The 21,771-nt window shown below is 47.9% G+C and overlaps 1 protein-coding gene across 1 annotated transcript in view; it reads left to right on the top strand.

Annotated features, from left to right (window-relative positions):
* CILP (cartilage intermediate layer protein) overlaps window positions 1–20,771 on the top strand; it is a 167,036-nt gene extending 146,265 nt beyond the window's left edge. The window contains exon 9 of the mRNA XM_069222834.1: window positions 17,989–20,771. Within this exon, the coding sequence (XP_069078935.1) occupies window positions 17,989–20,339 (2,351 nt within the window). The 3' untranslated portion in view covers window positions 20,340–20,771. The remainder of the gene's footprint in view (window positions 1–17,988) is intronic.
* Window positions 20,772–21,771: the final 1,000 nt, after the last annotated feature.

Below are 21,771 nucleotides of genomic sequence, written 5' to 3'. Positions count from 1 at the left end.
CGGGGCCCTCTTACGGGGGCCCCTGCCGTGCCCATGCCATTGGCATGGGCACGACAGGGGCCCCCAGGGGCCCCGCGGCACCCCCTACCGCCATCCTGTTCCTGGCGGGCGAACCGCCAGGAACAGGATGGCGGAAGGGGGTGTCAGAATCCCCCATGGCGGCGCAGCAAGCTGCGCCGCCATGGGGGATTCTAAGGGCAACGGTAAACCGGCGGTAGACCGCCGGTTTGCCTCTTCTGACCGCGGCCGAACCGCCGTGGTCAGAATGCGCTGCGGGGCACCGCCGGCCTGTCGGCGGTGCTCCCGCCGACCCTGGCCCCGGCGGTCTTAGACCGCCGGGGTCAGAATGACCCCCTTAGTATGTACAATGTATTCACACTTGCATCTCTGCTTGTATCAGAATTATGCCGCCCCGCCTGCTTTCCTGCTTTCTTCCTTTCCAGCCCCAGTCCTCACCCGCCTGAATGCCCCCCCATGCATGAGTACTAACGCCACACGACAATGCCGCTCAGGGCCGGTGTGTACAACCATGAATCCGGCGCCTTCCTCCCCCCCCCCTTATAGTTGCTAACGTATCGACCACCGGCTGGCTGCTGTACACCCACCCCCCTGGGAGGGACCGCCCTGACGGCGCACGAGCTCCGAGAGGAACGGGGCCCGCCGTTTACAGATCTAACTAAAGAGGTAGGACTCCTAGCCTCCTCTTTTTTCCCTCCTACCACACACCCATACCTCCACCCCAGTACCTCTTCACGTTATTCCTTTAATCCCAACTTAAACACCGATCTTTCCACTCTCTTCCCTTTCTTCCCATCCTCCCCCTCCCTTTCTCTTCCCTTCTCCCTCCTTGTCTCCTCTTTCCCCTGAAGCTTCCCTCGTTTTTTTTTTTTTTCACACACCCCCTTCTTTCCTTATCCAGAGAACACCTCCGGCCACCGCCAGCTGCACAGCCCTTGCCATAGCCCGTGGCACCAGAACAACCATAATCCCCACTCTAACACTAGAGATAGTAACTCCCCCCTTCCTCCCTCCCTGCCGCCAGTGCTAAACCCGAAATAAGCGGGATCCTCTACAATCACCCAGGAAGTCGAAGAGGGTCGCTCAAGCGACACGACCACTACGGATCCTCTCCTGGAATGTGCATGGCATGTCGAGCTACGTTAAGCGTAAGAAGATACTGTCCTATTTTCAATCCAAAAAAGCAGATATAGCCCTGATCCAGGAGACCCACCTCGACACTCTGGAATCTAGTAAACTCAAGCAGGACTGGGTGGGGAAGGTGATATTCAGCTGCTGTCCAAAGAACCAGGAACCCGGAAGTAGTACACCTCGCAAATGCGGAGTGGCGATATTAACAAGAAAATCCCTACCGCTCACAGTTATTAAAACATGGAACGATGCAGAAGGGAGGTACATATTCGCTAAACTAAAAATAGGGAACACCTCCATCTGTGTGGGCTCCGTCTATGCTCCGACTGGTCCAAAACGCCCATTCCTCCTACAACTAAATCGCCTTCTGACTGAAATTGGGACCACCCGATACATAATCTGGGGAGACTGGAATCTTACCCAAGACGCCATACTGGATAGAACAGGCCCCATTGACGTAGGCAAGAATCACGACAGGGCACTTTTGACAGACATAACTAAGGACGTCGGTCTAGCTGACTGCTGGAGAATGCTGCATCCGAAAGATAAGGAATATACCTTTATATCCGCCGTCCATGGCACCCAATCACGCCTAGACTACTTTCTGGTGTCACACACAGTAATCCCTAGCATACTGGACACTTGCATCCTAGACAGTGGTCTTTCAGACCATTCTCCAATACTAACCCTGATCCATGGAGGCATATCCTCACCAGGTCGAAAACCATGGCGTCTCGCTGTACGCAGATACCGCTCCCCTCAAGGGAAAGAACAATTAAGAACCCACATAACCATGTACATGACTGAGAACGCCGGTACTGTGGCCTCCAAAAGAGTTTTGTGGGCAGCGGAAAAGGCGACCTTAATAGGGAACATGATGCGAGATGCAGCACTGGCCAACAACGACAGAATAGCCCGTCAGGCCAATTTGGAAACTACAATCCAGAATCTCACTAAACAATACACTGCGCAACCGTCCGTTAGGCTACGCAGCTCTCTTGAACAAGCCCGCATGGCACACAACAACCTCTATACTTCCCAGGCGGAATATGCATTGCAGAAATTGCGAGACCACCACTACGAACAAGGAGAAAAAGCAGGACGCCTCCTAGCGGCTCAACTCCGACAAAGAGAGGCTGCCTCTGCCATATCGGCCATAACATCCTCATCAGAAGGGGTGCTGACTCATCCGCAAGATATTGTGCACAAATTTGCCAAGTACTACCGACATCTTTACACATCAGAAATAATGACTGATCAGACACGGACAGAGGCATTCCTTAACGCGGCTAATCTACCTCGTTTGTCGGAGGCTGGCAGAGCCCTCCTGGAAGGTGACATAAGTAGGGAAGAGATAACACAAGTTATAACAAACCTCCCCTATCACAAATCTCCAGGAGAAGATGGATTCCCAGCAGAATTCTATAAATGGGCTGGAGAAGAGGCAGTCACTCCAGTTCATGAAGCACTGACGGAAGCATGTCAGGAGGACTCCCTGGGCGCACTATCCAACAAAGCTACTATTGTTGTCCTGCCTAGGCCAGGAAGGGACCCCCTCCTCTGTGGCAGCTATCGCCCTATCTCCCTCCTGAACGGAGACATTAAACTCTTAGCTAGTGTCTTAGCAGCACGCTTACGCAAAGTGATACCATCTCTGATCCATAGTACCCAAGTGGGGTTCGTACCGGGCCGTACGTCCAGAAATCACATGCGCACTCTAGGCCACACACTGTTGGAAGCTCTGCAAATGCCGGAGGAGGCCCTGGCCCTATCCCTAGATGCAGAGAAAGCATTCGACCGCATTGAATGGTCCTACCTGTTCACTACCATGAAACACTTTGGCTTAGGGGAACAATTTATTTCTAAAGTACGCCTATTATATGATCATCCAACGGCACAGGTCAACTGTGGGGGCTTTTTATCAGACCCATTTCCCATCGAAAGAGGTACGCGCCAGGGCTGTCCCCTATCACCGCTCCTATTTCTATTGGCCTTGGAACCCCTGGCAGCCACCATACAGAACTCACAACAGATAAAAGGTATCCAAATAACTGGGGGCCTATCCAAAATCTATCTCTATGCAGACGACATCTTACTAACCTTGTCTGATTTAGAAACTTCCCTGCCCGCACTACTCTCAACCATAGAGGACTTCGCACCCCTATCCGTATATCGCGTAAACTGGGACAAAAGTGAAGCATTACCTATACCTCGCATAACGACGAGGGCAGCAATACACGGCCTCCCATTTAAATGGACCCCGACCCGTCTCAAATATCTAGGTACGCTTATAAACCGAGGACTGGAACACATAATCAGGGACAACCTAGACCCCCTCATATCTAAAATGAAACAGGACTTTGCTAAATGGTCACTACTAGGTCTATCAATGTGGGGCAGGACACAGGTGGTTAGAGTGACTATGATACCACGCTTCACATACGTACTAGGTATGCTCCCCTTACAGATACCACCCCCCCTACTCCGCTCGATCGATACATCCATAAGGACTTTTGTGTGGGGCTCTATACGCCCAAGGTTGAAACCTGCAACTATCCTAGCACGACGATTCTACGGAGGCTTTGCTTACCCTCGGTAGAACAATACTCACTAGCCTTACAACTATCACAATTAGCGTATACACTCCCAAATACATCTGATCCACCGCAATGGGTAACCACAGAGCATCTCCTAAGAGGACAACACACAGAGATGGGAGGGATATATGCTGATCACTCCCCACTGTCTAACCCTATCCTCAAAGCCACAAACGTAGCATGGCAAAGAGCCCACCGCTTGTAGGAAAGTACCATCTTGCCTGGCATGTTACCCCCATTTTTCACTGTATATATGTTGTTTTAGTTGTATGTGTCACTGGGACCCTGGTAACCCAGGGCCCCAGTGCTCATAAGTGTGCCTGAATGTGTTACCTGTGTAGTGACTAACTGTCTCACTGAGGCTCTGCTAATCCGAACCTCAGTGGTTATGCTCTCTCATTTCTTTCCAAATTGTCACTAACAGGCTAGTGACCATTTTTACCAATTTACATTGGCTTACTGGAACACCCTTATAATTCCCTAGTATATGGTACTGAGGTACCCAGGGTATTGGGGTTCCAGGAGATCCCTATGGGCTGCAGCATTTCTTTTGCCACCCATAGGGAGCTCTGACAATTCTTACACAGGCCTGCCACTGCAGCCTGAGTGAAATAACGTCCACGTTATTTCACAGCCATTTTACACTGCACTTAAGTAACTTATCAGTCACCTATATGTCTAACCTTTACCTGGTAAAGGTTAGGTGCAAAGTTACTTAGTGTGAGGGCACCCTGGCACTAGCCAAGGTGCCCCCACATTGTTCAGAGCCAATTCCCTGAACTTTGTGAGTGCGGGGACACCATTACACGCGTGCACTACATATAGGTCACTACCTATATGTAGCTTCACAATGGTAACTCCGAATATGGCCATGTAACATGTCTATGATCATGGAATTGCCCCCTCTATGCCATCCTGGCATAGTTGGCACAATCCCATGATCCCAGTGGTCTGTAGCACAGACCCTGGTACTGCCAAACTGCCCTTCCTGGGGTTTCACTGCAGCTGCTGCTGCTGCCAACCCCTCAGACAGGCATCTGCCCTCCTGGGGTCCAGCCAGGCCTGGCCCAGGATGGCAGAACAAAGAACTTCCTCTGAGAGAGGGTGTGACACCCTCTCCCTTTGGAAAATGGTGTGAAGGCAGGGGAGGAGTAGCCTCCCCCAGCCTCTGGAAATGCTTTGTTGGGCACAGATGTGCCCAATTCTGCATAAGCCAGTCTACACCGGTTCAGAGGACCCCTTAGCCCTGCTCTGGCGCGAAACTGGACAAAGGAAAGGGGAGTGACCACTCCCCTGACCTGCACCTCCCATGGGAGGTGTCCAGAGCTCCTCCAGTGTGCTCCAGACCTCTGCTATCTTGGAAACAGAGGTCCTGCTGGCACACTGGAGTGCTCTGAGTGGCCAGTGCCACCAGGTGACGTCAGAGACTCCTTCTGATAGGCTCCTTCAGGTGTTAGTAGCCTATCCTCTCTCCTAGGTAGCCAAACCCTCTTTTCTGGCTATTTAGGGTCTCTGTCTCTGGGGAAACTTTAGATAACGAATGCAAGAGCTCATCCGAGTTCCTCTGCATCTCTCTCTTCACCTTCTGCCAAGGAATCGACTGCTGACCGCGCTGGAAGCCTGCAAACCTGCAACATAGTAGCAAAGACGACTACTGCAACTCTGTAATGCTGATCCTGCCGCCTTCTCGACTGTTTTCCTGCTTGTGCATGCTGTGGGGGTAGTCTGCCTCCTCTCTGCACCAGAAGCTCCGAAGAAATCTCCCGTGGGTCAACGGAATCTTCCCCCTGCAACCGCAGGCACCAAAAAGCTGCATTACCGGTCCCTTGGGTCTCCTCTCAGCACGACGAGCGAGGTCCCTCGAATCCAGCGACTCTGTCCAAGTGACCCCCACAGTCCAGTGACTCTTCAGTCCAAGTTTGGTGGAGGTAAGTCCTTGCCTCACCTCGCTGGGCTGCATTGCTGGGAACCGCGACTTTTGCAGCTACTCCGGCCCCTGTGCACTTCCGGCGGAAATCCTTCGTGCACAGCCAAGCCTGGGTCCACGGCACTCTAACCTGCATTGCACGACTTTCTAAGTTGGTCTCCGGCGACGTGGGACTCCTTTGTGCGACTTCGGGTGAGCACCGTTTCACGCATCCTCATAGTGCCTGTTTCTGGCACTTCTCCGGGTGCTACCTGCTGCTGAGAGGGCTCCTTGTCTTGCTCGACGTCCCCTCTCTCTCCTGGTCCAATTTGCGACCTCCTGGTCCCTCCAGGGCCACAGCAGCGTCCAAAAACGCTAACCACACGATTTGCAGCTAGCAAGGCTTGTTGGCGTTCTTTCGGCGGGAAAACACTTCTGCACAACTCTCCACGGCGAGAGGGATCCGTCCACCAAAGGGGAAGTCTCTAGCCCTTTTCGTTCCTGCAGAAACCTCAGCTTCTTCTGTCCAGTAGAAGCTTCTTTGCACCCGCAGCTGGCATTTCCTGGGCATCTGCCCATCTCCGACTTGCTTGTGACTTTTGGACTTGGTCCCCTTGTTCCACAGGTACCCTAGATTGGAAATCCACAGTTGTTGCGTTGTTGGTTTGTGTCTTTCCTGCATTATTCCTCTAACACGACTTCTTTGTCCTTAGGGGAACTTTAGTGCACTTTGCACTCACTTTTCAGGGTCTTGGGGAGGGTTATTTTTCTAACTCTCACTATTTTCTAATAGTCCCAGCGACTCTCTACAAGGTCACATAGGTTTGGGGTCCATTCGTGGTTCGCATTCCACTTTTGGAGTATATGGTTTGTGTTGCCCCTATCCCTATGTTTCCCCATTGCATCCTATTGTAACTATACATTGTTTGCACTGTTTTCTAAGACTATACTGCATATTTTTGCTATTGTGTATATATATCTTGTGTATATTTCCTATCCTCTCACTGAGGGTACACTCTAAGATACTTTGGCATATTGTCATAAAAATAAAGTACCTTTATTTTTAGTATAACTGTGTATTGTGTTTTCTTATGATATTGTGCAAGTGACACTTGTGGTACTGTAGTAGCTTCACACGTCTCCTAGTTCAGCCTAAGCTGCTCTGCTAAGCTACCATTATCTATCAGCCTAAGCTGCTGGACACCCTATACACTAATAAGGGATAACTGGGCCTGGTGCAAGGTGCAAGTACCCCTTGGTACTCACTACAAGCCAGTCCAGCCTCCTACATTGGTTGTGCAGCGGTGGGATAAGTGCTTTGAGACTGCTTACCACTCTTGTCATTGTACTTTTCATAAGAGAAAAATATACAAAACAAGGTCAGTGTATATACACATAGCCAAAAAGGTTTGCATTTCCTCTTTTCACTCTTTTCTAAGTGCTGAAAAGTACTCCTAAACTTTCAAAAAGTTCTTAAAAGTTTAAAAAGTTTTTTTCTGTCTTTCTAAAAAGTTCTGAAAACTTTTTTCTCTTTTTCTATCACTTTAACTCTCTCTAAAAATGTCTGGCACAGGCCAAAATGTTGACCTGTCTAAGATTGCATATGATCACCTTAGCTGGAAAGGAGCAAGGAGTCTCTGCATAGAGAGAGGTTTGAGTGTAGGGAAGAATCCTTCCTTGGAACTGTTACTTAATATGCTTAGAGAACAAGATAAGGCTAAAAGTGCCCCATCTGTTGAAAAAGTAGCTAATGGTTCTCAATCTGATCCAGGGACTCCCCCAGGAAAAGGTTCAGGAAAGAAACTTCTTAGCCTTCCCATTACAAGACAGTCTAGCATAGTTGGTACTGAGGTGGAGTCACATCATACAGATGATGTGCTCTCACATTACACTGTCAGCCAAGCTGTTAGGGTGCCCTCTGTAAGGGACAGGTCTCTTTCTGTTCATTCCCATCATACCTCTGTATCTAGAAATGTCCCTCCCACCAACCCTGATGACAGATTGTTAGAAAGGGAACTCAATAAGTTGAGGGTGGAACAAACCAGACTGAAGCTTAAAAAGCAACAGCTGGATTTGGATAGACAGTCTTTAGAATTAGAGAAGGAAAGACAGAAGTTGGGTTTAGAAACTCATGGTGGCAGCAGCAGTATTCCCCATAGTCATCCTGCAAAAGAGCATGATTCCAGGAATCTGCACAAGATAGTTCCCCCTTATAAGGAGGGGGATGACATTAACAAGTGGTTTGCTGCACTTGAGAGGGCCTGTGTTGTACAGGATGTCCCTCAAAGGCAGTGGGCTGCTATCCTATGGCTATCATTTAGTGGAAAAGGTAGGGATAGGCTCCTTACTGTGAAAGAAAATGATGCTAATAATTTCCAAGTTCTTAAGAATGCACTCCTGGATGGTTATGGCTTAACCACTGAACAATACAGGATAAAGTTCAGAGAGACCAAAAAGGAGTCTTCACAAGACTGGGTTGATTTCATTGACCATTCAGTGAAGGCCTTGGAGGGGTGGTTACATGGCAGTAAAGTTACTGATTATGACAGCCTGTATAACTTGATCCTGAGAGAGCATATTCCTAATAATTGTGTCTGATTTGTTGCACCAGTACTTGGTGGACTCTGATCTGACCTCTCCCCAAGAATTGGGAAAGAAGGCAGACAAATGGGTCAGAACAAGGGTGAACAGAAAAGTTCATACAGGGGGTGACAAAGATGGCAACAAAAAGAAGGATGGTAAGTCTTCTGACAAGGGTGGGGACAAATCTAAAAATGAGTCTTCATCAGGCCCACAAAAACACTCTGGTGGGGGTGGTGGGCCCAAATCCTCTTTTAATCAGAACAAGGAAATGAAACCATGGTGCTATTTATGTAAAATAAAAGGCCATTGGACAACAGATCCCAGTTGTTCAAAGAAAGGCACCAAGCCTCCTACCACTACAACCCCTACTGCTACACCTAGTGTCCCTACTAATAGCAGTGGTGGTGGGAGCAAACCTACTAATAGCCAATCCAAGGGAGTAGCTGGGCTCACTATTGGTAACTTAGTTGGGGTTGGCCTTGTTAGGGAGGCCACAGAGGCTGTGTTAGTCTCTGAGGGGGCTATTGATTTAGCCACCTTAGTTGCTTGTCCCCTTAATATGGATAAGTACAAGCAGCTACCCCTAATAAATGGTGTTGAGGTTCAGGCCTACAGGGACACTGGTGCCAGTGTGACTATGGTCATAGAGAAACTGGTCCACCCTGAACAACACCTACTTGGTCACCAGTACCAAGTAACCGATGCTCACAACAACACACTTAGCCACCCCATGGCTGTTGTAAATCTCAACTGGGGGGGGGTTACTGGTCCAAAGAAAGTTGTGGTAGCTTCAGATTTACCTGTAGACTGTCTATTAGGGAATGATTTGGAGACATCAGCTTGGTCAGATGTGGAGTTGGAGGCCCATGCAGCAATGCTGGGCATCCCAGGGCATATTTTTGCTTTGACAAGGGCTCAGGCCAAAAAGCAAAAAGGACAGGGAAGCTTGGATCCTGGAACAATGGACCAAGTGCTCCCTAAAGCTCGGGCTAGTAGAAGCAAACCACTTCCTACTATCCCTCCCTCTACAGTGGATTAAACTTCTGAGGAAGAAGAATTCCCTCCCTGTGCAGAACCTACACCAGAGGAGCTGGAAGCAGACACTGCTGAGCTTTTGGGTGAAGGGGGGCCTGCCAGAGAGGAGCTGAGTGTGGCACAGCAAACCTGTCCCACATTAGAGGGTCTCAGACAGCAAGCTGTCAAACAGGCTAATGGGGATGTCAGTGACTCTCACAGAGTTTACTGGGAGGACAACCTCTTGTACACTGAGCATAGGGATCCTAAACCTGGAGCTGCCAGGAGATTGGTGATTCCTCAGGAGTACAGAAAGTTCCTCCTTACGCTGGCACATGACATTCCCCTAGCTGGACACCTGGGTCAAATGAAAACTTGGGACAGACTGGTTCCATTGTTTCATTGGCCTAGGATGTCTGAGGACACAAAGGAATTTTGTAAGTCCTGTGAAACCTGTCAAGCCAGTGGCAAGACAGGTGGCACCCCAAAGGCACCCCTTATTCCACTGCCTGTGGTTGGGGTTCCCTTTGAAAGGGTAGGGGTTGACATAGTTGGCCCCCTTGACCCTCCTACTGCTTCAGGCAATAGATTTATCTTGGTGGTAGTGGACCATGCCACAAGATATCCTGAAGCTATTCCTTTAAGGACCACTACAGCACCTGCAGTGGCAAAGGCCCTCCTGGGAATATTTTCCAGGGTGGGCTTCCCAAAGGAAGTAGTATCAGACAGGGGAAGCAATTTCATGTCTGCATACTTAAAGGCCATGTGGAAGGAGTGTGGTGTAACGTACAAGTTCAAAACACCCTATCATCCACAAACAAATGGACTGGTGGAGAGATTTAATAAAACTCTCAAAGGCATGATTATGGGTCTCCCTGAAAAACTCCGCAGGAGATGGGATATCCTTCTACCATGCCTCCTTTTTGCCTACAGGGAGGTACCCCAGAAAGGAGTGGGCTTCAGCCCCTTTGAACTTCTTTTTGGACACCCTGTTAGGGGTCCACTCACACTTGTAAAGGAGGGTTGGGAACAACCTTTAAAAGCTCCTAAGCAGGATATTGTGGATTATGTACTTGGCCTCAGATCAAGGATGGCTGAGTACATGAAAAAGGCCAGTAAATACCTTCAGGCCAGCCAAGAGCTCCAGAAGCAATGGCATGATCAGAAGGCTGTTTTGGTTCAGTACCAACCAGGGCAGAAAGTGTGGGTCTTGGAGCCTGTGGCCCCAAGAGCACTCCAAGATAAATGGAGTGGTCCCCACACAATTTTTAAAAAGAAGGGAGAAGTCACCTATTTAGTTGACTTAGGCACTGCCAGGAGTCCCCTTAGGGTGCTCCATGTCAACCGCCTGAAACCCTACTATGACAGGGCTGATCTCACCCTGCTCATGGCAACTGATGAAGGACAGGAAGAAGACAGTGATCCTCTACCTGATCTCTTCTCTTCCACAGAACAAGATGCTCTTGTGGAAGGTGTAGTTTTGGCTGATTGTCTTACTGCTGAGCAGAACGATAATTGCATAAATCTCCTAGATCAATTCTCTGAACTCTTCTCTACTGTGCCAGGTACCACTTCTTGGTGTGAGCACACTATAGATACTGGAGACAGTTTACCTGTCAAAAGTAAGATCTATAGGCAGCCTGACCATGTCAGGGACTGCATAAAGCAAGAGGTCCAGAAAATGTTAGAACTAGGAGTAGTTGAGCACTCTGACAGTCCATGGGCTTCTCCTGTGGTACTGGTACCAAAACCCCATTCCAAAGATGGAAAGAAGGAAATGCGGTTTTGTGTAGACTATAGAGGTCTCAACTTGGTAACCAAAACTGATGCTCACCCTATACCCAGGGCAGATGAGCTCATAGATACACTGGCATCTGCCAAGTATCTAAGCACTTTTGATTTGACTGCAGGGTATTGGCAGATCAAATTGTCAGAAGATGCTAAACCTAAGACTGCATTTTCTACCATTGGAGGCCATTACCAGTTTACTGTAATGCCTTTTGGTTTGAAAAATGCACCTGCCACTTTTCAAAGGTTGGTGAACACAGTCCTGCAAGGGCTGGAAGCTTTCAGTGAAGCATATTTGGACGATATAGCTGTCTTTAGCTCCAGCTGGGATGATCACCTGGTCCACCTATGGAAAGTTTTGGAGGCCCTGCAAAAGGCAGGCCTCACTATCAAGGCTTCAAAGTGCCAGATAGGGCAGGGTAAGGTGGTTTATCTGGGACACCTTGTTGGTGGGGAACAGATTGCACCACTTCAGGGGAAAATCCAAACAATTATTGATTGGGTTCCCCCTACCACTCAGACTCAGGTGAGAGCCTTCCTAGGCCTCACTGGGTATTACAGGAGGTTCATTAAGAACTATGGCTCCATTGCAGCCCCTCTTAATGACCTCACATCCAAGAAAATGCCTAAAAAGGTATTATGGACAGCAAACTGTCAGAAAGCTTTTGAGGAGCTGAAGCAGGCCATGTGCTCTGCACCTGTCCTGAAAAGCCCTTGTTACTCTAAAAAATTCTATGTCCAAACTGATGCATCTGAATTAGGAGTAGGGGCAGTCCTATCACAACTTAATTCTGAGGGCCAGGATCAACCTGTTGCTTTTATTAGTAGAAGGTTGACCCCTAGAGAAAAGCGTTGGTCTGCCATAGAGAGGGAGGCCTTTGCTGTGGTCTGGGCTCTGAAGAAGTTGAGGCCATACCTGTTTGGCACTCACTTCATTGTTCAGACAGACCACAAACCTCTACTTTGGCTAAAACAAATGAAAGGTGAAAATCCTAAATTGTTGAGGTGGTCCATATCCCTACAGGGAATGGACTATACAGTGGAACATAGACCTGGGAGTAGCCACTCCAATGCAGATGGACTCTCCAGATATTTCCACTTAGACAATGAAGACTCATCAGGTCATGGCTAGTCTTATTGTCCTTCGTTTGGGGGGGGGGGGTTGTGTAGGAAAGTACCATCTTGCCTGGCATGTTACCCCCATTTTTCACTGTATATATGTTGTTTTAGTTGTATGTGTCACTGGGACCCTGGTAACCCAGGGCCCCACTGCTCATAAGTGTGCCTGAATGTGTTACCTGTGTAGTGACTAACTGTCTCACTGAGGCTCTGCTAATCAGAACCTCAGTGGTTATGCTCTCTCATTTCTTTCCAAATTGTCACTAACAGGCTAGTGACCATTTTTACCAATTTACATTGGCTTACTGGAACACCCTTATAATTCCCTAGTATATGGTACTGAGGTACCCAGGGTATTGGGGTTCCAGGAGATCCCTATGGGCTGCAGCATTTCTTTTGCCACCCATAGGGAGCTCTGACAATTCTTACACAGGCCTGCCACTGCAGCCTGAGTGAAATAACGTCCACGTTATTTCACAGCCATTTTACACTGCACTTAAGTAACTTATCAGTCACCTATATGTCTAACCTTTACCTGGTAAAGGTTAGGTGCAAAGTTACTTAGTGTGAGGGCACCCTGGCACTAGCCAAGGTGCCCCCAGATTGTTCAGAGCCAATTCCCTGAACTTTGTGAGTGCGGGGACACCATTACACGCGTGCACTACATATAGGTCACCACCTATATGTAGCTTCACAATGGTAACTCCGAATATGGCCATGTAACATGTCTATGATCATGGAACTGCCCCCTCTATGCCATCCTGGCATAGTTGGCACAATCCCATGATCCCAGTGGTCTGTAGCACAGACCCTGGTACTGCCAAACTACCCTTCCTGGGGTTTCACTGCAGCTGCTGCTGCCAACCCCTCAGACAGGCATCTGCCCTCCTGGGGTCCAGCCAGGCCTGGCCCAGGATGGCAGAACAAAGAACTTCCTCTGAGAGAGGGTGTGACACCCTCTCCCTTTGGAAAATGGTGTGAAGGCAGGGGAGGAGTAGCCTCCCCCAGCCTCTGGAAATGCTTTGTTGGGCACAGATGTGCCCAATTCTGCATAAGCCAGTCTACACCGGTTCAGGGGACCCCTTAGCCCTGCTCTGGCGCGAAACTGGACAAAGGAAAGGGGAGTGACCACTCCCCTGACCTGCACCTCCCATGGGAGGTGTCCAGAGCTCCTCCAGTGTGCTCCAGACCTCTGCCATCTTGGAAACAGAGGTGCTGCTGGCACACTGGAGTGCTCTGAGTGGCCAGTGCCACCAGGTGACGTCAGAGACTCCTTCTGATAGGCTCCTTCAGGTGTTAGTAGCCTATCCTCTCTCCTAGGTAGCCAAACCCTCTTTTCTGGCTATTTAGGGTCTCTGTCTCTGGGGAAACTTTAGATAACGAATGCAAGAGCTCATCCGAGTTCCTCTGCATCTCTCTCTTCACCTTCTGCCAAGGAATCGACTGCTGACCGCGCTGGAAGCCTGCAAACCTGCAACATAGTAGCAAAGACGACTACTGCAACTCTGTAACGCTGATCCTGCCGCCTTCTCGACTGTTTTCTTGCTTGTGCATGCTGTGGGGGTAGTCTGCCTCCTCTCTGCACCAGAAGCTCCGAAGAAATCTCCCGTGGGTCGACGGAATCTTCCCCCTGCAACCGCAGGCACCAAAAAGCTGCATTACCGGTCCCTTGGGTCTCCTCTCAGCACGACGAGCGAGGTCCCTCGAATCCAGCGACTCTGTCCAAGTGACCCCCACAGTCCAGTGACTCTTCAGTCCAAGTTTGGTGGAGGTAAGTCCTTGCCTCACCTCGCTGGGCTGCATTGCTGGGAACCGTGACTTTTGCAGCTACTCCGGCCCCTGTGCACTTCCGGCGGAAATCCTTCGTGCACAGCCAAGCCTGGGTCCACGGCACTCTAACCTGCATTGCACGACTTTCTAAGTTGGTCTCCGGCGACGTGGGACTCCTTTGTGCGACTTCGGGTGAGCACCGTTTCACGCATCCTCGTAGTGCCTGTTTCTGGCACTTCTCCGGGTGCTACCTGCTGCTGAGAGGGCTCCTTGTCTTGCTCGACGTCCCCTCTCTCTCCTGGTCCAATTTGCGACCTCCTGGTCCCTCCAGGGCCACAGCAGCGTCCAAAAACGCTAACCGCACGATTTGCAGCTAGCAAGGCTTGTTGGCGTTCTTTCGGCGGGAAAACACTTCTGCACGACTCTCCACGGCAAGAGGGATCCGTCCACCAAAGGGGAAGTCTCTAGCCCTTTTCGTTCCTGCAGAAACCTCAGCTTCTTCTGTCCAGTAGAAGCTTCTTTGCACCAGCAGCTGGCATTTCCTGGGCATCTGCCCATCTCCGACTTGCTTGTGACTTTTGGACTTGGTCCCCTTGTTCCACAGGTACCCTAGATTGGAAATCCACAGTTGTTGCATTGTTGGTTTGTGTCTTTCCTGCATTATTCCTCTAACACGACTTTTTTGTCCTTAGGGGAACTTTAGTGCACGTTGCACTCACTTTTCAGGGTCTTGGGGAGGGTTATTTTTCTAACTCTCACTATTTTCTAATAGTCCCAGCGACTCTCTACAAGGTCACATAGGTTTGTGGTCCATTCGTGGTTCGCATTCCACTTTTGGAGTATATGGTTTGTGTTGCCCCTATCCCTATGTTTCCCCATTGCATCCTATTGTAACTATACATTGTTTGCACTGTTTTCTAAGACTATACTGCATATTTTTGCTATTGTGTATATATATCTTGTGTATATTTCCTATCCTCTCACTGAGGGTACACTCTAAGATACTTTGGCATATTGTCATAAAAATAAAGTACCTTTATTTTTAGTATAACTGTGTATTGTATTTTCTTATGATATTGTGCAAGTGACACTTGTGGTACTGTAGTAGCTTCACACGTCTCCTAGTTCAGCCTAAGCTGCTCTGCTAAGCTACCATTATCTATCAGCCTAAGCTGCTAGACACCCTATACACTAATAAGGGATAACTGGGCCTGGTGCAAGGTGCAAGTACCCCTTGGTACTCACTACAAGCCAGTCCAGCCTCCTACACCGCTTGTTAGGAATACACCCCTCCCTACACGTCCAGGCTCCCATAGCAGGGAGTAAAAGCATAAAAATAGGAGGGAATCTCTTCAAGTGGCCCCAATGGCGCGAGGCGGGTATCCACAGCACATCCCATATAATAGATGGAAATAACTTTTGGACCTTTGCCTCCCTCTAAGAAGAGTTCGGTATTCACAGTAACCAAGAATGGCGATATATACAACTCAAACACTGCATGCGTAGAATACTAGGACCACCCCCTTGGACGCTTAAAAATTCACCCATTGTCACTTACCTTCAGAAATGGGGCCGACACAAAGGTGTTATGGACGGTCTCTATGCCGAGTCATCTTTATTCACAGCCTCTCCTTGAACGACTGCGCGTAAAATGGCAGGGCAGACTGGAGATTACCTATACGGATGAAGAATGGTCAGATGCACTAGAAGCCCTTGACAGAGGAGTACGCAAAGCTCGTTTGAAATTTTGTTCATTCAAAATTCTCCAAGAATGGTACTGGACACCCATTAAACTGCTCAGGGCAGGCTTACTGCCACACGCAAAATGTTGGAGATGCATAGAACCCCACTGCGACCTGATACATATCCTATGTCACTGTCCGACGATACAGCTCTTATGGGATGTGGTACGCCTTGCCCTGCAGGATTTTATACAGATGCCAAATCCGATCCCGCCTTCACTTATTCTACTACACAATATACGTCCATACCCCTCCCTATCAAGAGCCCATATAAGGTTACTCCATACAGCACTGGCAACTACCAAAATATGTATACTCCGGCATTGGATATCCAGCATTGCCCCTACACCAACAGAATGGATGACTGCCATGTATCAAACAGCCACCCATGAACGAGTGATTTACAACTTGCAGGACCGAGCGGAGCTATTCATGGAAGTATGGCGCCCATTCTTGACAAAGCCATAAAGCAGCTGGCGGAAGGCCGATGGCCAATGATCAAAGACCGATGAGAATCAACTCTCTCCTCTAGGAACCTTTCATTTCCCTGTATCCTCCCTCCTCGCTCTCCCCCCTATCTCCTCGTTTTTTTTTTTTTTTTTCTCCCTCACGCTCCCTCATCTGGCCAAACATACTAGATCCTGGACTATATCACCTGACTCCCCCTTTCGTCCCACTACACAACACAGGTCTGGGAAATCAGCATTCACAAGGAAAACCCATCCTGCAATTGACCCTTCTTACAATGAATAAACACATTCAGAAGACCTCCTCACTTTTTCCCCATCAATCCCCCCCTCGGCATCACCATCCCATAGAGGCCTGAACTCATACCCCTTACCCAATAATACAACAAGTCAGGCTTAAGTGCCAAACCGTCCATCCGCATTTGACAATTTACCTCGGGTAAGGAATCTCAGACCGACCTACACCCAGACTCTGTCAGCCTGACCGCGGGATCCATGACCCTCCCCCACCCACCTACCCGTTCCTCCATTCCAAGATGCAGCCCCTTTTGTCCCCTTACCTCCGTGTAGCCTCCTTGTGCCTTTCTACACTGCCTTTTCTGGCAACAACTATCTGTCTCCCACTGCCTCCTGCAGCCTGTGTGTAACCACCACCTCCTGTGCATCCCCACTTCATGTTCCAACCTGCAGCTGTATGTGTGCGGCCCCATCTCAACGTTGCTGATCCTCTGTGTGCCCCTCTACCCCCTGCAACACCCCTGTGTTTCTTCACATGTAGCCCCACAGTGCCACTTGTCCCTGGCAGGCCCTCTGTGTTCTGGTATGATTCACTCCTGCAGCCCCTCTGTGTGCCCACTTCCCCTCTATGTGTCCCTGGCCACCTGCTGCCTCTCTGGGTGCCTCAACACACTGCATCCCCTACCTGCCCTCCTGCCCTGGCCCTACAGCCCTTCTGTGTGCCCATACCCCCTTTTCAGGTCCTCTCCATGAGTCCCACCCTCAACAACTCCTAAATGTGCCACCCAGCTCTGCCCTGGCAGCCCGTCTGTGTGCTTTCCAGCCTGAACAATTGCCTACTAGGCCAGACTTAAAAGTTTAAATGCGAGCCAGAACTATTGGCAATTTTTGTTTAAAAAAAATCTCTCTTGTTGTTCACAAACATGATGAAAATACATATATATATATTTAATTTAACCCCACGGATCTGTGCCTTGGCTCTTCCATACCTCACAATTTACAGGCTCATTTGTGAAAGATCTCCCAATATGCATGAACACCAAGAGAGATTTAAATACAAATTCTTGGAATGACTGTATTATAAACCCACTGAAGGACATTAGAGGCCAAAGCGTCTTTGACTTACCCAAGAGTGGGGAGGATTGCAATGAATAATTACTACCTTGCATTGCCCAAGTGCAGGGTAGATCTTATTCCTCCATCTTGCTGAAGGGCAGAGACTGAGGAGTTTCTTAACCAAAATACCTTCATCTTCCCCAAGGGCCAGAGTAATACTTGTACCATTGCTTGTCCTTGCCCTGCGCCCATCTAAATGGAGAAGGGGATTTGGTCTGGCAGTTATGGCAACAGAAGTAGACCAGCGTAAAAGGCAAATGGGAGATTTTACCACAAGCTAGACCTTTTAAAAAATGAGACGGCCTTGGACAGAGCAAGTGCCATGTCATGTATTTGTTTTAATTGTATAAGTCTGCCATTTCTACTTTGTAGAACAATAACAAAGGGAAGGGAGCAAAGGTGAACCTAATTCAATGTTTTGGAAACTGTTCATAGACCAGACCTGCAGTAGCAATGTTACTCACAGTTATAACATCTATTATTGATATTTTGTCTTACAGCAAACACTGGCCCCTCTTGTGAACTGACACCTGAAAGCCACCTCATAAGACTTCCACATGACTGCTTCCAAAACTCGACCAACTCCCTCTACTATGATGTGGGGAAATGCCCTTCAAGCACTTGTGCAGGAGAGCCTGAAAAAGGAATTCGCTGCAAAGATTCAGTGGCCCACTGCTGTGGTGTCACCAAAACAGAAACCAGGGAGATCACATGCCAAGGGTACACACTACCCACAAAAGTAGCAACACAATGTGGCTGTCAAAAATGTACTGAGACGAAGATCATTGTACGAGGAAGGGCCTTTGCATCTGATAACGGTGAACCTCTGAGGTTTGGCCATGTCTATCTTGGGAAAAATAGAGTGAGTATGACAGGATACAAAGGAACCTTCTCTGTCCATGTTCCAGCAGGTACAGAGAGACTAGTTCTCACATTTGTGGATCATCTGCATAGGTTTGTCAACACCACTAAAGTTTTGCCTTTCAATAAAAAAGGAGGAGCAGTCTTCCATGAGGTTCAACTTTTGCGGAAGAAAGCCCCAATCACCATTGACTCTTCTAAGTCGAACCATATTCCACTTGGTGAGGTAGCTGGAATGGAACCCGTTGCTGAACTGGAAATCCCTCCTAACACATTTTATAAGCAAAATGGGCAAATGTATACTGGTAAAGTGAAAGCTAGTGTGTCTTTTCTGGATCCAAGGGACATTGCCACTGCGCCTGCAGCACAAAGTGATCTTAACTTCATCGATGAGGAAGGCGACACCTTCCCACTTCGCTCATATGGTATGTTCTCATTGGACTTCACAGATGAAGCAGCAACTGAAACGCTAAATGCTGGCCAAGTAAAGGTATTTATGGATTCCACACAAATTAAGATGCCAGACCACGTGGAAAAAATGAAACTCTGGTCACTCAACCCAGAGACCGGGTTATGGGAAGAAGAAGGATATTTTCAATTCCAAACTAGAAAACGTGGGAAGAGAGAGGACAGAATCTTTCTGGTTGGGAACATGGAAATTCGAGAAAGGAGGCTTTTCAACTTAGATGTCCCAGAAAGCAGAAGATGTTATGTTAAGATCAGGGCATATAGAAGTGAGAGGTTCTTGCCTAGTGAACAAATTGAAGGTGTTGTGATCAATTTAATTAACTTGGAGCCTGAATCTGGTTTTTCTACTAACCCTAGAGCCTGGGGTAGATTTGATAGCATGGTCACAGGTTCCAATGGGGCATGCTTGCCAGCTTTCTGCGATGACCAAAACCCTGATGCCTACTCAGCCTATGTGACAGCAACCCTGGGAGGAGGAGAAGAACTGGAAGCTGTGGCATCTGCTCCCAAATTCAACCCTAATGCTATTGGTGTTCCACAGCCATACCTCAGCAAGCTTAGCTATTGGAGATCTGATCATAATGATCCTAAAATTAAGAAAACTGCTTTCAGAATCAATGTGGCAAAGCCATCCCCTAATGCTGCTGAAGAAGGCAATGGCCCCATATATGCCTTTGAGAATGCTAGACAGTGTGATGAAGCTCCCTATAGCGATGCACATTTTAGGTTCTACAGAGTGGAAGGTGACCGATATGAGTACAATACAGTTCCTTTTAATGAGGATGATCCAATGAGTTGGACCGCAGATTACCTCGCCTGGTGGCCCAAGCCCTTGGAGTTCAGGGCATGCTACATCAAGGTAAAAGTAATTGGACCCCAGGAAGTCAATCTGAGGTCTCGCAATATGGGAGGTACGCATCCACAAACAGTCGGCAAACTATATGGTATTCGAGATGTGCGTAGTATCCGGGATATGGACCTGTCAAACCTTTCCACAGCCTGTTTAGAGTTCAAATGCAGTGGCATGTTATATGATCAAGATAGAGTAGATCGCACAATGGTGAAAATTCTCCCACAAGGAAGTTGCCGCAGGGAGAATGTGAACAGCATGCTTCATGAATATCTTGTCAACCACTTACCTCTCCCTGTGAATAACGACACCAATGAATATACTATGCTTGCTCCTCTAGACCCACTGGGACATAACTATGGCATCTACACAGTTACTGACCAAGACCCCAGAACGGCAAAGGAAATAGCTTTGGGTAGGTGCTTTGATGGCACTTCAGATGGGTCTTCCAGGGTGATGAAAAGTAACGTAGGCATTGCATTAACTTTCAACTGTGTGGAAAAAGAGGCAAGCCAACAAAGTGTGTTTCAACCCCAACAGAATGTGTTAGACCAGTCTGTGGTGAGTTCTAGGAGAACCAGGGCTGGAAAGAGCCGGCGGCAGAGGGGTAGTGCCACAAACCAATCTGCCCGCAGACTTTCTTCTTCCGCAGTTAACACCAGGCAAACTTAACATTTGCTGAGACATTAAGAAGACAAACAGAGATGTCATCCATTCCTATTTCCTTTTTACCCCGAAATATTCCTCTTCTTCACCCCTAAGATCATCTCACTCTAATATTGGGTGGGAGGTAATGGCATCTTTCTGTCTCTAAGTCTCTTTCCTTAAATTAGTCAAAAGTTGGCATGCATCTAGGCACAGACCTAGAATGGCAAGACTTAAGTAACATGTCACCATCGTTGACCCTGCATAAACTGAAGAGCCATGTAGATAGTGATGTTTTCTATGTCATGAAAGTGGAACTTTAACAGTGAGGAGAAAGTGAAAACAAATGTGTCATTATAATTTAATCTGCAATTCAGGTATCTGTTGTTTTATAAGCTTATAAGTATTATCACTTATTACAATAAAGAAAATGGAAGATCTGTTTCATTTCTGGCAAAAAAAAAAACTTTTACGCTTTGTAAGTATTACAAGGTTTTTGTTTTTACTTTTTAGGTCTCATGTAGACCGCACATACGCTGTCTCTTCAAGATATTTTGTTTACAGTTAGTGGATATGGAGCCCTTACCATTCGTTGGTATCAAATCCACTTCTGATTGCTTGCTTCCTGCTGCTTAGCTCTGAGGTCTTCCCTCCTATTGCATGTGAACAATGGCCCAAGTACTTGTGTCCTTACACTGCTTGCACTTTTGGGAGCTATTTATTTCTTTTTGTTGAGCCATTCCACAGAGTGCTTTTTTTGTAGCTGACTCTGTCGTCTGCTGTCCCTATAACCCTCCCGTTCTCTCTGTCCACTTGTTTATTTAGCTTTTACCACTGTTTGCAGCTGCATCTCGGCCACATCCTTTCTGTGTTTTTAAAACAATTTAAATTTGCCTGAGCTTACGTGTTTAATTAGAGGGACCTTGCACATGAGTGTTTGTTTATTCTTCACTCAAGCAGACATTATCACATTCAAGGAACTGCTTGCCTGTTCTACACACACTCTGCCACGTTTGCTTTGGGATAAGAAAATGTGCTTTCAACACTTTCCTCACTGTGACCTTTACAGCTTCTCCAGCTTCAAAGGCCTCTGACAGCTTTAAACAATAGTTGTGACTGCAAAAACACAGAATGTGTGCAAGGTACACTGGAAAATGTTACCCTTCTCTTATTTTAGCTTATGAGTCTCGAAATAGCGACCAAGAGGGCAACATTTACATTCAGCTTTAAATTTACCATTATTCCACTTCAGACAATGCTGCCTTTCATTTCTTATTTTAGACAGCTTTAAGCAATGGTTGTGACTGTGAAAGTATGTATGCAAGGTACACAGGACGTGGATACCCTTCACTTATTTCATTTGTTAAACAGCTTTAAACAATTTATGCGACTGCATCTCAACCACCGCCTAAGTTTTATTCCCCTTGAATGCTACTTTTCAATTCTTTTCTTTGATAGC

This window comes from Pleurodeles waltl, chromosome 3_1, assembly GCF_031143425.1.
Source record: "Pleurodeles waltl isolate 20211129_DDA chromosome 3_1, aPleWal1.hap1.20221129, whole genome shotgun sequence".
In the NCBI taxonomy this organism is placed as follows: Eukaryota; Metazoa; Chordata; class Amphibia; order Caudata; family Salamandridae; genus Pleurodeles; species Pleurodeles waltl.
This window is presented reverse-complemented; position numbering and strand designations above follow the sequence as displayed.